This window comes from Myiozetetes cayanensis, unplaced genomic scaffold (assembly GCF_022539395.1).
Source record: "Myiozetetes cayanensis isolate MyiCay16 unplaced genomic scaffold, myiCay2020 scf7, whole genome shotgun sequence".
NCBI lineage: Eukaryota > Metazoa > Chordata > Aves > Passeriformes > Tyrannidae > Myiozetetes > Myiozetetes cayanensis.
The window spans coordinates 33555854-33570706 of NW_026087964.1; the positions used below are offsets into that span (position 1 = coordinate 33555854).

General features: G+C 35.6%; 1 protein-coding gene across 9 annotated transcripts; it reads right to left on the reverse strand.

Moving 5' to 3' along the window:
* Window positions 1–416: 416 nt before the first annotated feature.
* Window positions 417–14848, reverse strand: CEP44 (centrosomal protein 44). Of its 9 annotated transcripts, none has more exons than XM_050337746.1 (11): window positions 14706–14848; window positions 11615–12485; window positions 10880–11027; window positions 9735–9881; window positions 8753–8860; window positions 7535–7666; window positions 6937–7146; window positions 4120–4189; window positions 2019–2146; window positions 1723–1760; window positions 417–933 (listed from the first exon to the last, which is right to left on the reverse strand). In XM_050337746.1, the coding sequence occupies exons 2-11, from the start codon at window positions 11701–11703 to the stop codon at window positions 825–827; spliced, it is 1179 nt and encodes a 392-aa protein (XP_050193703.1). In that variant the 5' UTR covers window positions 11704–12485; window positions 14706–14848; the 3' UTR covers window positions 417–824. The 9 variants fall into 9 exon arrangements, 8 of the variants coding, with proteins under 8 accessions (XP_050193703.1, XP_050193704.1, XP_050193705.1 ...); XM_050337747.1 differs by having other exon boundaries at window positions 11615–11760; window positions 14706–14820; XM_050337748.1 differs by lacking the exon at window positions 14706–14848 and adding an exon at window positions 14290–14467 and having other exon boundaries at window positions 11615–11760.
* Window positions 14849–14853: the final 5 nt, after the last annotated feature.

Below are 14853 nucleotides of genomic sequence, written 5' to 3' on the forward strand. Positions count from 1 at the left end.
AGCACAAAGAAACCTTGATATGATAGGCTACCAATTTACAAAGAGTAACAAACAAATAAATATATCTTATCAAACCTCACACATCTTTGGTCTGATTATGTTTATGGAAGTCTTACATCTACTTATGTCTCTAAACAGAAATCTTAGTATGGCTTCAAATAATGAAAATGTTGTGTTTCTTTGTACACTGGCTGGTCTCCATCTGTGCTGCTGGTCTTAAAATATGTTGGGTAAGAGCACTAAAACACTCAGCACATCTACTGCAGTCAAAGTCTGTGGACGTACTTGCACATTTTAGTGTTTAGGATCAAACTGACCCCCACTTTGTCAGTGTTAATGGAAGCCATAAAGTGTTGGTGCTCTCCAGCTCAGCATGAAAACTTACATTTAAAAAAAAATACCCACAAAAAAGGTACCTATTTGAAACTGTGTATACAAGTTTTTATTAAGATTTATTCAACAGTACAGATGGTAAGATGGTATGTAAGAATGCCTCTTGGGTGTAATGTGCAAGTTCCAGCTGGAATGTTTCCAACAGGATGTAAACCACGGTCCTCAAGCTTGCACTTTAAAAAACATATTACTTAGCACACTGCTAACAAATGTCAACACAAGAATACACTGCTGTAATGACTTCAATTTACAGAATTGCAGGGAGGAGGGGAGAAGCTATTTGAACAGTTTTTAAAACAAAAAATTGGGGTCAGGGGAGGGAAATCAATACACAGATACATCAGAAAAATATTTATTCAAAGCAATAAAAGCATTGGTGATCATTACAAATTCAATATTTAAAAAAATTTAATGCTGTATAAACATATATATTACTCCTGGTATCCATAAGTCTGCAGAGACCAGGTCTCACGACCTGCGCTTTCAGGTGTTCTCAGAGGTGGGCTTGATGTTTTCAATAAGTTGAAGGTTTCTTCAATTCTGAAAATAAATTTTGTTTACACATGCTTATTATAATCATGTAAGAAATAACTGTCTTGCCTTTAACTTTTTATTTATCCAAAGTACTAACAAGCAGCATGAAACCAAAAGTTTTCTCTAATTTTCCCTTTTCCTCTGCAAGCGGTTTGTATTTTAAATGCCTACCACATATCGATAAACATTACATACACACAAAGAAAGAGGCAACCCACACACTACAATTAAAATCACAGAAAAGGTTAGCCTTTTTACAGACCAGCCACTTATAGGAATCTCTTGCTAAAGAAACATTATACAACAATGCATTTCTCTTCAAGTGTAATAAAAAGATTTCTTACCGAAAAGTTTTATTACAGATCTCAAGTACATCTTAATAAAGTTATCATAATTCTTAAGTTGAAATTGGTTTTATTTTTCCTTAAATAATAAAAAGCAGAGTTAAGATAATGTACTTATTTTTCAGGAAGAAAAGTTGCAAGTACCAGGGTATTCTTGTCAGAAGATAAATACTATTCCTATTTTTTGTCAACCAAATTCTAAACACTCTTTAATCTTTAGTTAATACTATTAAGAATGCTTTCTATTGCTTTTTAGAAACCAAAACAGCAACTCATCCCACAAATGCAGAACTGTAAGTGGATTTATTATCCAGTGGAGTCATAAGGAAATGCCACACCTGATGTAGAGACCTTTGAGGTTTGGAACACACATGTACATTCTCTATATGTCTTAGTCCAGTACAACTCCCTCCTGGGAAATAAATTCCTGCTGCCCTTTCCTATTACTTACATTTTACTTATCTTTTCCATTCTTTGTCTTATTGTCTCCTACAATTTAAAAGCAACAAAGTTAGTGAACTCTTCAAAGCTGACATGCTTCAGATGGACTTTCAACTTAAAAATTCAGAGAAAATATGACTTTAAGCACTGTTTACATATCAAAAGTATTTTTATGAGACAGACCTAGATGTAGTTTTGCTTAGTTTCCTTGTTTTTCACTAGTAGTATATACAACTAAAACCAATGCTTACTTGTTCTCTTGACCTCAGAAAGGAAATCAACCGAGCATTCCCCAGTTTTACTTACCTTTGAAATGTCTGTCAGATCATGAGAATTAATGGCCATGGCTTTGGGAGATGGGTTTGTGGATAATAGTGAACTGCATCCAGAGGACTGAAGATGACTCTCTGGCATCTCCTCATTCCTCTCTGTATCTATAGAGAAATACTCGGTTTTGTGTCACCTTTGCCTTTTTGCTCCCTTTTGCAAGGTCAGCTATCAAAAAACTTGATTTACAGTATGTAATAACATAAGAGAATGCATTGTTTAGAGAGGGAATAGGAAAAGCCACTATAAGAGTCCAAAATAGGTTTCTAATTTTTTAAAAAACAAGATAAATGCAGTATTACTATAATATATACAAAGCAAATTCCAAAAAGATTACTAGGAACATTATTTTATCCTGATTACAGAAAAATCAAAATTTATGAACATCTGATTACAGTGTCAACTTTTAATAGTAATTCCATATAGTTTACATTATTTTTATAATAAACTGCCTGTTCAAACACATCTTTAATTTGTGCTAAGTAACCTGTCTTATAAGTAGCAAAAACATTATAAAAAATTATCACCTTCTTGTTTAAATTAAGATTTGTATCAAGCTCTTGCCATTTTCTGGCTTTCCTCCCCTTGGGATAGCTGTTGCAACCATTCAGCAGAAACAGAATTTTTTTTTCTGTTATGTTGGGAAGGCTGTGATATTCTTTACAATTTTAGATTACTAAAATTTGTGAGGGAAGAGAAGTTAGTATCTAGGAAAAAAAGTGTTCGCATGTCCTTATCACCAGTGGGTGATACCTTTGGAACATGCTTAGCTACACTACCGTGTCTAAAAATCAAATTAACTAATTTTAAGCAGTTAAAATTAAAAATTGTTCCTTCTGTACAGCTGTGATTTCTGAAAAGCACTACAAACAGAAAAAGCATGAAAGTATTCCTGCACTGTACATCTCAGATAAAAGAGTTAAGATTGGCCCCATAACTTGTATGTCTAAAATTTCTTGAATTTTAGAAAAACAGGAGTAACGAAAACAGAAGAACTCAAGAAGTTTAAAAATATGAAATTTTTTTTTTAAAGACCATCTGCCTGTTTACTGATACAAAGTACTCAAGTGTCCCTAACAGAACACTAAACTTACAAAAGGCAGTATACATGTTGCAAGCTTTCTTTGTCCTGTAAAATGAGGGTCCCATATCTGAGACTAGAAAATAAAAACAAACCTTGACATAACCAAGAAACTGGCTTCCTAATTTTCATGGAAATTACTGAGATTCCCTGTTAATTACAATGCAACAGCCCAACACTACAAAAATGCCCAATATGTGAGAATGGAAAATAGCATCTTCTCCTTAACACTGGTGGCAGGAATAACAGCTGCCACAGGGGAAAAAGGCCAAATAACGAAGTGAATGATGCAAGGTAGGGGATAAAGAGCTACCATTGAGGAAGACAGAAAAATTACTTATGGTCTGGGCTATGTTTTTAATTTCTTTCCCACTTAAGGTTTTTTCATTTACTTCTTGTACATTATCCAAATTAAGTTGAAAATGGAAGAAAAAGATTTTGTCTTCTCTTCAAAATAAGAAAGCTTAGCAAAAATGCCAGTTGGATGGCTGCTAACTGCTTCAAAGGGATGAAATATAGACAACGTTCAGCAGCAATTTGAAAAAGAACACAGATTATAAATGAAAAGGCTCAGATTTATCATGAACCCCCATTATAAAACTAGAAAACAGCATCATAAAACCAGTGGTAGCAAAAATAATTCCTTCTGTGCTTATGAATAGTGTAGTTTCAACTGCTATAGTGTATAGTAACTGCTTCAAAGTCCAGATAACATTGTCTTTCGCTACCTTAGCAACAGCACCTTAACTAAATTTGTATCTTTAATATTTTTAGTAGCTTTTTGTAACTATTAATTACTAAGCTAGGGTAGATAAATCTTCTAAGCAACAAATTACTGACACGAAATGATGAGGAGGTTAACTTCTAATCTGCAGTACGGATTTAAATTCAGAGGTCACTAAATTGCAATTATCTAGCTAAAAGTGGTATTTTAGTCAAGGTCAGTAAGAAGTGTTTAGCATATTTATGTTAATTAAAAGGAAAATCATTAATACTCACCAGGAGAAACTGGCATGCTACTAGAACTACATGCTCGACTTATATTGCTGGATTCTGTAGGTAAGTCTCTCTGAAATACAAGTTTCCTGCATTTTAGCCAAACACCCTGTTTAAGTCATCTTTTGACTGAACAAAAGTATATTTAAGTCCTAATTATGTATGCATTTGCTACACCATCCAGACAAGTTGGCACTGCAAAAATGTCTTTACAGGATTAAAAAATTCCAAAATTTCCATACATAACACTTCATTTTAAAAGTAGTCTATTCCACGGAGGTTTTTTCAATATCAATATTGCTGTTTGTAAACAGGTCAAAACCAGGCCAAAACATAGTGCATATAACTTAGGCATGAGTAGAACAAACAATCAGACTGCTCTTAGCACGCTAACCATTTTATCTTGACGTTGGCTGCCATTAGCTTAACAAAGTAAGTATATCTTCCACTGCTGGTTGACAGTCAGAAACGCAGTCCTCAGTCCTAAAAAAATAGCCTGTATATTAACTGAACCTCATTCCACTTAAATGCTTAGAACTCAGAAGTCTATTCTAAGCTAGTTTCCCAGGCTCCTAAATGAGAGAGTGCTCTTTTAAGAAAGGTTCTCAGTTTAAGTCAACCTAATTTAAAAAGGTTGTTTGTAAGCAAGGAAGCATTAAATGCTTTTGAGTGCACTTTTCTAATTTCAAAGTTAAAAAATGCAACACTCAACATCTAGACTATTTTACCAATGAGTTATCATTATGATTTGAAATCTCAGCCTTTAAAACATACAGTTTTATATACTGAAGTCTACATCAGTTAACAGGGGAATATTATACCCAAATAAGTGAATGAGTGAGAAATACTACATATGGTGTGGGAAGATGCTGGAAAAACCTGTAATAATAGATATCTCTTAAAAAATACAAAAGTAGGTTTCTCCCCTGTCTACGTTTAATTCCTTTCATTGAAATGGATTTGGTATCTTTCAGACTTTCCCAGAGCTAAATGCACAGCTGCTGCTGCTGCTTTGGCAACAGCAAGAGACACAAGAGTGTTCCTGCTATGTTGGCTAAATGCCAAAAATTCCCTGAAAAGTGCAAAAGTAAGAATAAAGAAGTAATTCTGAATTGTTTCTGTGTATGTGAAGCACAACTAGGATGCAATTTCATCAAACAAGGAAGCAGCAATTCTGTGACCCAAAGGATTAGTTCTTGGCAGTTTTCAAATGTCTACTGGGAAACAGGGTTTTGTGTGTGTGTGTGTGTGTGTGTGTGTATATATATATTACATATATATATATAGAAGTAGCTTATTTTGCTTTGAAAGACCAGCAACAATGCCACACAGAAACTACATTTGAACTTGTTTCTGTAGGTGAATTCTTTCAGTAACATATAGTATAGAAACATAACTACGTCGCTTAAAAATTTTTGAATTTTATTTTTGAAAGTATTTTCCAAATACTGTTCCAACCATGGGAACAACTGCAATAAACATGTCACTGAAGTAATAATAAACCGCATTTACAGAAAAAAAAGAACAAGTCTAGTCTGAAATGCAAGCTTTTCTGTGCTGCTACACCAATGTCTTGAAAAGAATATATTTGAAACACAAGCAAGACCATCTATGGCTGTTCACCTGAAGGCCTCCTGAGACTGCCAGCAAAAGAAAACACTATCATTAGTGGTGTTATTTGGGCTTATGTCTACTGATAATTAAATTCCAATATCCATAAGAAACTGATTTCAGATGGTAAATCACTTGAGCCATTACTGACAAGACACTGTTTAAAAATGTGACTGAGAAGGTGGATCCTTTCTATTTGAGCTACAGCCTTAGAAATCATCTAGTGATCAGTCTGAACACTTATCCATTTCAAGACTTTGTATAACTAGCACACTTTCAAGGCACACAGTAAAAATATGTCTTGTATACAAGTATTACCAAGATTTTTAAATTTGTGGGGTCAGCAACATGCACAAAGCTGCTGGTTATGAATAAATTCAGCATTTTTACAACTGTGGAGAAAAATGCAACTATTTTCCACAAGGGTTTTCAACTTCTGGAAAGCATCTGACAGTATGTGAAGGATACACATGAGATGCATATGCAAGTACACTTTGAATTTAAGCATGTGATCAAAAAATTGATGCTATGGCTCACTGCATCTCAAAATAATTACGTGTATTTAAATGAAATTATATAATGTGCATACAAGGACCTTTCAACAGGATGAAAAATAACCCAGAGATTTAATGCAATGAAAGACTTGATTTGCTATGCCAAATGTAGCTACATCACAACTGTAGCACTTTCACACATCTAAAACTGCAATGAACATCAAGGACAAGAAGGACAGGAAGTGGGGGAAGAAGATTCAAACAGAAAAAAAACCATCAATGAGACTAGAAATTTCAAGGAACCACAAATTAAAAATAGGACTAAAATAAGAATTAACTCTTTAGTTAACCCTGTATTTTCCATTGCACATGCCATCTATTTTTGTCAACATCAGTTGTGTAGAATGAAGACTTCAAAAGTCTTCAAAAACTTCCTTCTATAACTTCACTAGTAAATAAAAACACACTGAAGCATTACTAATGAAAACAGGCTTAGCTATTCCTGCAAAAAAACAATTCCCAATGGAGAGCTTTGTTCATAGAGCATGATAGCACAATAGAACTTAACACCAACAACTCCATAAACAGCACTTCCATTCAGATTGTGTCTTTAAAACCAGTAAAAAGCACCTACAGGAGGCAGGAAGAGCAGAAACAGACCAACAACATGGAGTCTGGGCAATTTTCGTTATAGTAAAAACAGAAGTTAACATACCTTTTCAGATTGTAACAACAGTTCTGTTTCAAGAAGCAACACTCGATTCAACAAGTTATTCCAGTCCTTCTCATCTATGATCACCTTTCCTTGCAGTTTCTCCTCTAAAACTTGTAGTTTATCTTCTATCCAATCTAGCTTATGAAGCTTTTCCTGACAATCAGCAAGCTGACTCTTTAAAAACTCAATCTCAGAATTATCTTCTATGACCTGAAAGTATGGATAAAAACATTTAATTTCTAATTTCAAAACATTTATTATTCACCATCTGATCAATCAAACTAAGTGCAATCTTCCTCAAGTCCAGTAACTGCATCCTGCTACACTAGAAAATTTTTTTTCCTTAAGAATTGTCATAATATGCCTACTCATGGAACTCAGCTTTTAAAAGAAACTGTTGACAGAACTGTCTCTTGAAAGGTCAGCACAATTTAACTGACTTCTCTTTTTTCCAATTTTTTCAATATATTTATTGTATAACTATTAGTTATACTTAAGGAGCATCCAGTTATAATGTAAAATGTAAAAATCCCTTTAGAAAAACCTTGTAAAAAATTAGGAATACATAGAGACAGCATCTTAAAATAAAAGTTCTTACCTCTTCACATTTAACTTCCACAATATCATGATCTAGGCCCAATTCCTCCTCGTTACCCCTCAGTGCTGGAAGGGGTAGTGGATGAACATCACCACTAACTTCATTTCCTGAGTGCCGCTCTACTAGAGGCTTCTTTTGAGTATGTTAAAAAGCAAACAAACAAAAAAACCCCAACAAATCGCTGGTGTTATTCGTTACAGAAACATTTCAATTTATTAGCCAACTAATGAACACATAAGACCTATCATTTTAGTATTTATTTAAATTCGACAATCTTATCCCAACTGGTTACAAAATATGGAAACCAAGAGCAGGTAGTTTGATTTAAAAAAAAACCATAGACCTGAAAGAACCGTAAAACAAATATGTACACACTTTACCATATATACTGTGTACCTTGTTTGCCTTCCACAAACAGTAATGAATGAAATGTAATCTCCATTCTTAACGTAAGGGTTGTTACATTCCTAAGTGTGGATTAGGAGGTACATTAATATATACGGTGAGACTCATATATAAGACTCATAAACAACCAGATGAAGAGCCATTTCAAATACTTTCTTTGTGAAGTTTTCCACACTGATAAAAGCAGTATTTTCCTTCTAAGTAGAAATCACCAACTTTGGGCAGTCATAGTCCTAACAGTTGTGTAAAACTTTATTTTGCACCCCTTTAGCAGAAAATATATAGGAAAGTTGACTCCTCCATATGACAAGAGTAGCATAAGTGTAGAATCATTTTTACTCAAAGCATAATCATTTTATTCTTGTAAAACCAAAGCCAGGAGACATTAAGAAATCTTTGTTGAACAGATTCAAACAAAAAGCAAACAATGGTTTGAAAGCTGAGTTGAAAACATGTGCATTAGGCTAAGTACACTTCATTATCCAAACACGATGTAGCTTCTTTTTCTGATTTCATCTTTTTTTTATTGCTGTCTTGCCATTTGATACAATTCAAATGACAATAGCACTAGATTATTACCACCAAGACTTTGAGATCAACTACTCACTAAAAGAGAGGCAACATCTTCTGTATTTTAGCCGTTATTTTAGCCAATCACATTTTGGGTAAAAACAAACAAACAAACACCAGTCCACCTCAAAACTGGTTTGATTAAGTGTTAAAATCTAAATGAAAGCACAAATTCCATCAAGAGTGTGAGTTGCTACAAATGAGATTAACCTTTAGACAAAAACATAAAAATTATTTTCATACCTGTTTGGAATTCAGAGCGCTACCACTGGGATCAGCAAGGCCTTTACCACAATTTGACCATAACTCATATTTAAAAGGTCTGAGTTTTTTCCTTGTTTGGGATTTAACCTCCAAAGTGAACATAAGAAAAATTTCCAGGATTACACACCTCACTTTTTACCATCACTAATAGTCAGAAATATTTCATGGCACACACACACACAAAGACATTTAAACCTCTGTAGTACAATAATGTCTACAAAAAATGACCCAAATTTACAGAGAACAGACATGCACAAGTGCATGCCATATTTATACGCTCATTAATGCCTATGCAAAGTTGCATCAAAGGTGGTTGTAAAATAGAAAAGACAACTTGCACCTGAGTTGAAATGCAAACAAATAGAAAAAAATGTAGTTATGTCTCCAAAAGTAGCAAATTAAGTATACAGAAGCCCTGAGCACTGCTATAAACTCAAAGGAAACAAAATCCTGCAAATAGGAAGATTGAAAATTCTTTTCATTAAAGCACAGACTGATACACAACACACACACTGAAAAAAAACAATGACTTAATGTAAACAAGTAGCATTGATGAAAATAATCAGATTTGAGAAACAAATACAAGGTCATGCTTAAACTGTTACAGAACTTCAACATATCAGATGGTCTTGCTTTGCCTTTAAATCTATGTGCAAAGTTTAATGATTCACATGTTCACAATGTCAAGAAGTGCGAAAGAAAATATATCACTTACTGTAAAGACACCAAGTACTAGATTTATCTTCATTCTAATATTTTTTTCATTTATACTTCAAACAATTGGCAGCTTCATGTCTTGAATGATAGCATTCAAGCATCTTACAATGGAAATTCATAGTAATTATCCATTGTTTTGTCCATCAGTGATGCTGTATCTTAAATAAACCGGTCTTCGGCTTCTACCTACAGCATCAAGCATGTCCAAAGAAACTTATAATAAAAGTAGCCATTTAATCAGTACCTTATTAGAGTTACTCAATTCCTTATGTTTTTTCACCACACAGTTGATAATGTCACAAACAATTTGCATTTTTCTTTCTGCAAAGCCAAACTGAAGAAATTGCTCTTTTGTTAAAATTGGTTTATACTGAAATTGATCTCGAAGAAACTGCAACAAAACAAGAGTTTACTTCACTTTCAAAATCACCACACAATTTGCTGTAGAACTGGTATGCTCATATTCTTATTTTACTACAATCTCTTTTTCAGTCTGCACTTCAACAGTTACACCTTTCCTCATTCAATATTTATATATATATAAATATATAAGTAACTGTTTATTCTAACTAGGCTTTAAACATACCTCCTCTTCCAGAAACATTTCATTTGCATCACTCTTATAAACTTTAACTCACAGTTTTAAGATTCATTAAATAAATGACTGTAGTAATTACTATTAAAAAATTTAAAACCAAGATTTTCCAAAGTGATTGTACAACAAAAAGTAGTACTAATCTCAGCAAATGCATCAGAGGGCTATGTAAGGCTCCCCCAGAACCTTTCTGTAAAGCAGTCTCTGTCCTTCTCAGATGGAAAACTAGTCTGAATTACCCACCATTTGTTAACACATCAAGCCACCTTTTCTAAAAACATCCTTACAGATATTTTAAGGACGGTTTAAAGTTATTTTCAATCAGTTAAGAATTTGGTTCCAACTTATAAACTGTTAAGTACTTCACTTCATAGATTAAAATGGCATAGTTTTAAAATAGCCATATTTCTTAATTGTACTTTCATTACAATTTTTTAAGTTTCATGTGGGGTTTTTTTCTGGTGGTATGATTTCTTCCAAGGTCACTTCTATAAATGTTGTTGGATAATAAATATTTCAGTATTCTTTAAAACTAACAAAAACCAATATTAGTGTTTCTGCAACTATCTCAAAATTGAGAGACAGTTGGCTAACACCACCCATCCTTATTTTCATGAAAATCTAAACACTTGACACACAGTGACTTATTACTCATCTTAAATCCTAAGAGAGCTACAGTTCACGTTTGTTGCTAAAAAATTTTGCTTTCTAATAAAACTCATAGTAGATGCTTAATTTTTGTGAGGTTATACTCAAAACTGCATTTGTCCTGCAAAGAACACAAAGACAGATACCTTGTAAACAGCTTCAATAAAACGCAAGTCACTCTTTGCTGTCAGTTCCACATCACACTTTACCAAAAGCTCTGCTATGCAGGTTGAAAAAGAAGTAAAACAATAGTTGATGATAGGCAAAAATGCAGCTGGATCACCCTTTACTAACCTATTAGAAAACAAAAGCAGAAGATAACAAAAGTCTTTCACTACATGAATTCAAACATTTAACTTGAAAGGTATTAATACAGCCAGCAAGTTATATCCAAGTATCTCTTTCATTTTAAGGTTTTTTTGTCCAGGCATATCTTGTTCAGCAGTGTTTGCTGTTATATGTACAATGCTCAAAAAAAAAAAAAAGAGTTGTTCTGATCTTCATATAATTTAAACACTGATAGGTCTAAAGCCCACCAGCATTTTCAGCTCAACATTCAACACCTTTTTTTAATCTTCACAGGATGAAACTTCCTGAAGGAAATTTAATTACAAAGAAATTACAAAGGTGAGAGATTAACCAAAGAAAAGAGAACGGTAGAAGAGCAAGACAGTGATATACTTCAGGATTATTCTAAGGATTGCTCAGAGGAGGAAAACTGTATCCTTTAGTACTTCAGTTCACATTTACCAAACCCCAGCTTCCCATAGACATATGCTTTGCTTACTCATCACTGAGTGCAATGCTAATACTTATACATATCTTGTTTACACATTTTGCTGTCATTGTGTATTAGCTCAAATTTTCACACTGCCACTTACACTGTATAATCCACATCTCTTGGATAATTTAACAAGCGAAGTCCTTGTTCTATTTTTCTTAAACTTCCATTTAGGTCTCCTGTTGCCATTATTCCAAATGCTATTCTTCTTTCATATTATGAAATAAATGTTAAAAAGTACATCCCCTTAAAAAAAATTATGTACACAAAAATTACAAAATACAATAGAATTATCACTGAAATTTAAAAGGTTTTGCTCCCCTTTCTAAACAACTACTATTTCCAAAGCATTACAATACAGCACAGAACTACATCTCAATACCACTTAATACCAGGCATCATCTTCAGTCATTCGAAAGAGGATCAAGTAGTAATCCTCAATGTGATCAACCACCAGAGAGTTTTAAAGATATCCGAAAGCTTATTAAAAATTTAGTGCTGGCTAAATCCACTAAAAGTGAATGAAAACAAATTTCTTGGCTGTTTCAAAGGAGCAGAAGTTCCACAAGTAGTGAAAACCTTCTGCATTCTTCAGTTTAGAATGCTTCTTTTCTTTACCTGGCCCCAAGCTCACTGGCCAAAAGAGCAATGTTTGGCTGTGTAGGCATCAGAAGACAGAACTAGCAACTCATCACAGATAATACTTCTCTATTTAGACAATCCATTAAATACACTTAAAATTGTTAAGGGGGAGGGGGTAACAGAGTGCTTAGATATTTAGGCAAAATAGTTTATTGGTATGATACCTATAAAGTCCCTCTTTCACTTCTACATTGTAACACACAATTTGAGAATCCACTTTTAATTTATTGTAAGCTTTGCTTTGTAGAAGAAAGAGTCTCATCTAAGGACTTGGTGCAAATTACAAAAAGCTCTCTTCCTGCAGCACTATCCCACAGGGAAACTGAAGACTGGGAAAAAAAAAAAAAGAAAATAAAAGAGAATCAGCAAAGTGTAAAACCACCAACATCCAAATCAGTTTTTAGATCTATCAAAGGCATAAAAATAAGTACAGGACACTCCCACTTTTAGTATGTTGTACTGAACAGAACCAATTAGTAAATTGTCAAGTGGAATAAGACTAGGGAAAAAATAAGGAAAAAAAAAGAAATCAAAAATTGCCATAAAAGATCTAAAAGTACTGGCAATTCTGCCTGGCTGGCAGACAGTAAAATAAAACACCTGAAGTAGTACCTTCAAATATCAGTACTAATAATTTTCCTTGAAAATAAATTTATATTTAGAGACAACCTAAGAGCACTGTACCCTGCAACCATTTGTTTATATGCAATCAATATTAACTCTTCTCCAACACAAAACTTTAAGAGCACAGACTGGATCATAGCCCAGCTCTTAAGTCACAACTGAAAACAAATGGCTTACATCTTAACAACCTGGACACACTGACAGAACTTGAGAGAGCCTATCAGCAAACTATCAAAGTCAGTGTTTTTTGAATCCTTTAGAGGAGATTAAAAAAGCCTAAAATTTAAAGTACAAAAATACAGAAAGCTGACACCTCTCAAAGAATGTTCTTCCTCACATCCTCAAGATCTGCTTGTGACTGGCTTAATCCTCTGCAGTACCTGCCACAAAAGCCTCAGTTAAAGAGTAATGACTTCAGTTATAAAGCCTTAGAACAGAAAATCATCATTCAACTTCCTGCTCGAACCTGGGAGATAATTTCCTGCCACTGTCTCCACTGAATTTCTTTTCTTGCCAGAAAACAAGTACTTTGAAGCCTACCAGTCCAAGCAGTGAAGGGGCATCGACAACCTAGAAATGAAGCAATGGTCTCAAGAGACAGCTGAGTCTTGTATTAATGGTCTGGTTTTGTTGAGGGCGTTTTTCTTCTTGTGCTTCTATGGTGTTTAATCAGCAATCCTCTAGATTAAAGTATTTTCTTCCTATTTAATTATTGGGTTATTTCACTTTAATCATTAGGTTGTCAGTTATTAGTTGTGCTAAATGTAAGTACACAACATTTGCTGTTGAATGTTTGGGACAATTTAACCAACTTGTTTGGAAACTGAGGCAGCTATTCTTCCTGCATTACCTTACAAAGTGATCCATCCTACGGTTTTGCCAGTTTAACTAGATCTTAAGACAAGTCTCAAAGACTCTTACATAAAAATGGAGCTCTAACCTGCAACGCAAATACTCACAGAAGACACTGTCACAGGAATTTGCCTAATCATACAAGCCATTTCCCAAAAGTATTTACAATCGTTTTTACACTGGACCTCTGGATGTAAAAACCAGCAACTACTGTTACTACAAAACAGAAAAACTACTGCTACTACTACAAAACAAAATAGCTTGAGGTCATAAAAATAACAGTGAGGTTGGCAGAAAATCTTTCAACACAGTAAAAAGTGGCACATAGCTTTTGCCTGCAGAAATCCATGACAGAACATCTACAGAACATTTGCTATCCAGAATAAAATCGGTACAACACAGTTTTAACATATGATAACACAGGACTGCGAGTGGATCAAAGAATAATTCTCAAAACTGCAGAGGGTACTCAAAGAATCAATGTAAAACAAACAAACAAACAAACAAAAACCCAAAATAACTACTCCATGAAGGTTAGCAAGTCTTAACACTGTACGCATTGTCTTTGAAATGCCTAACAAAATAGACTTCTGATTTCTTCTCATTGTATCTAGACTCTCCTCTTGCATGGGGTGGGGAACTGAGGGGAAATCGCGCCATTTCACAGAGACGCAAACAGTGGATTTCGCTGTCGTGCCAGGTGCCACCGCCGCACTTGGCGCACCCGGGCCGCTCGCACAGGAGCGAACCGCACAAGGAACCGCGTGTCCCTGGCGGGCTGCCCTGGGCGCCACCGCAACTCCAGCGGGAAAAACGCGTGTCCCAGCCAGGACACGGCACGACGGGCTACGTGCGGGCACAGCGCGCTGGGGCGAACTGGCCAGAGCGGGACCGGGACCGGGGCCGGGGCCGGGGCCGGCTCCACATCCGCCCTCCCTCGCCCTGGGCCGGCCGCAGGCCGGGCCTCTCCCGCCTGGGGCTCGCCGGACCCGGGGAGAGCCTGAGCCCTGCGCCTGGAGCCGGCCCGCACTGCCGGGACAAACCCCTTTCCCGGGAGCGTTCCTGACGCTCACCCGCGCCAGGCGCGCCCCCCGTGGGAACCCCGCGGTTCCCCCCGGGATGGGCGCCGTTCCCGCCGGGAGCCGGGCCGGGCACGCTCGGAATCTGCCGCCGCGAGCCCAACCGCCGCTTCCGCTTCCCGCGGCCCCGCCCCCCCGCGGT

Excerpts from the sequence above, each read along its gene's own strand:
- CEP44 (XM_050337746.1), bottom strand. The coding sequence starts at position 11,703 with ATGGCAACAGGAGACCTAAATGGAAGTTTAAGAAAAATAGAACAAGGA. Across the intron at positions 9,882-10,879 it reads TTATTGAAGCTGTTTACAAG|TTTCTTCGAGATCAATTTCA; the intron begins GTATCTGTCTTT and ends GTTTTGTTGCAG. Across the intron at positions 2,147-4,119 it reads TAGCATGCCAGTTTCTCCTG|ATACAGAGAGGAATGAGGAG; the intron begins GTGAGTATTAAT and ends ATTTCTCTATAG.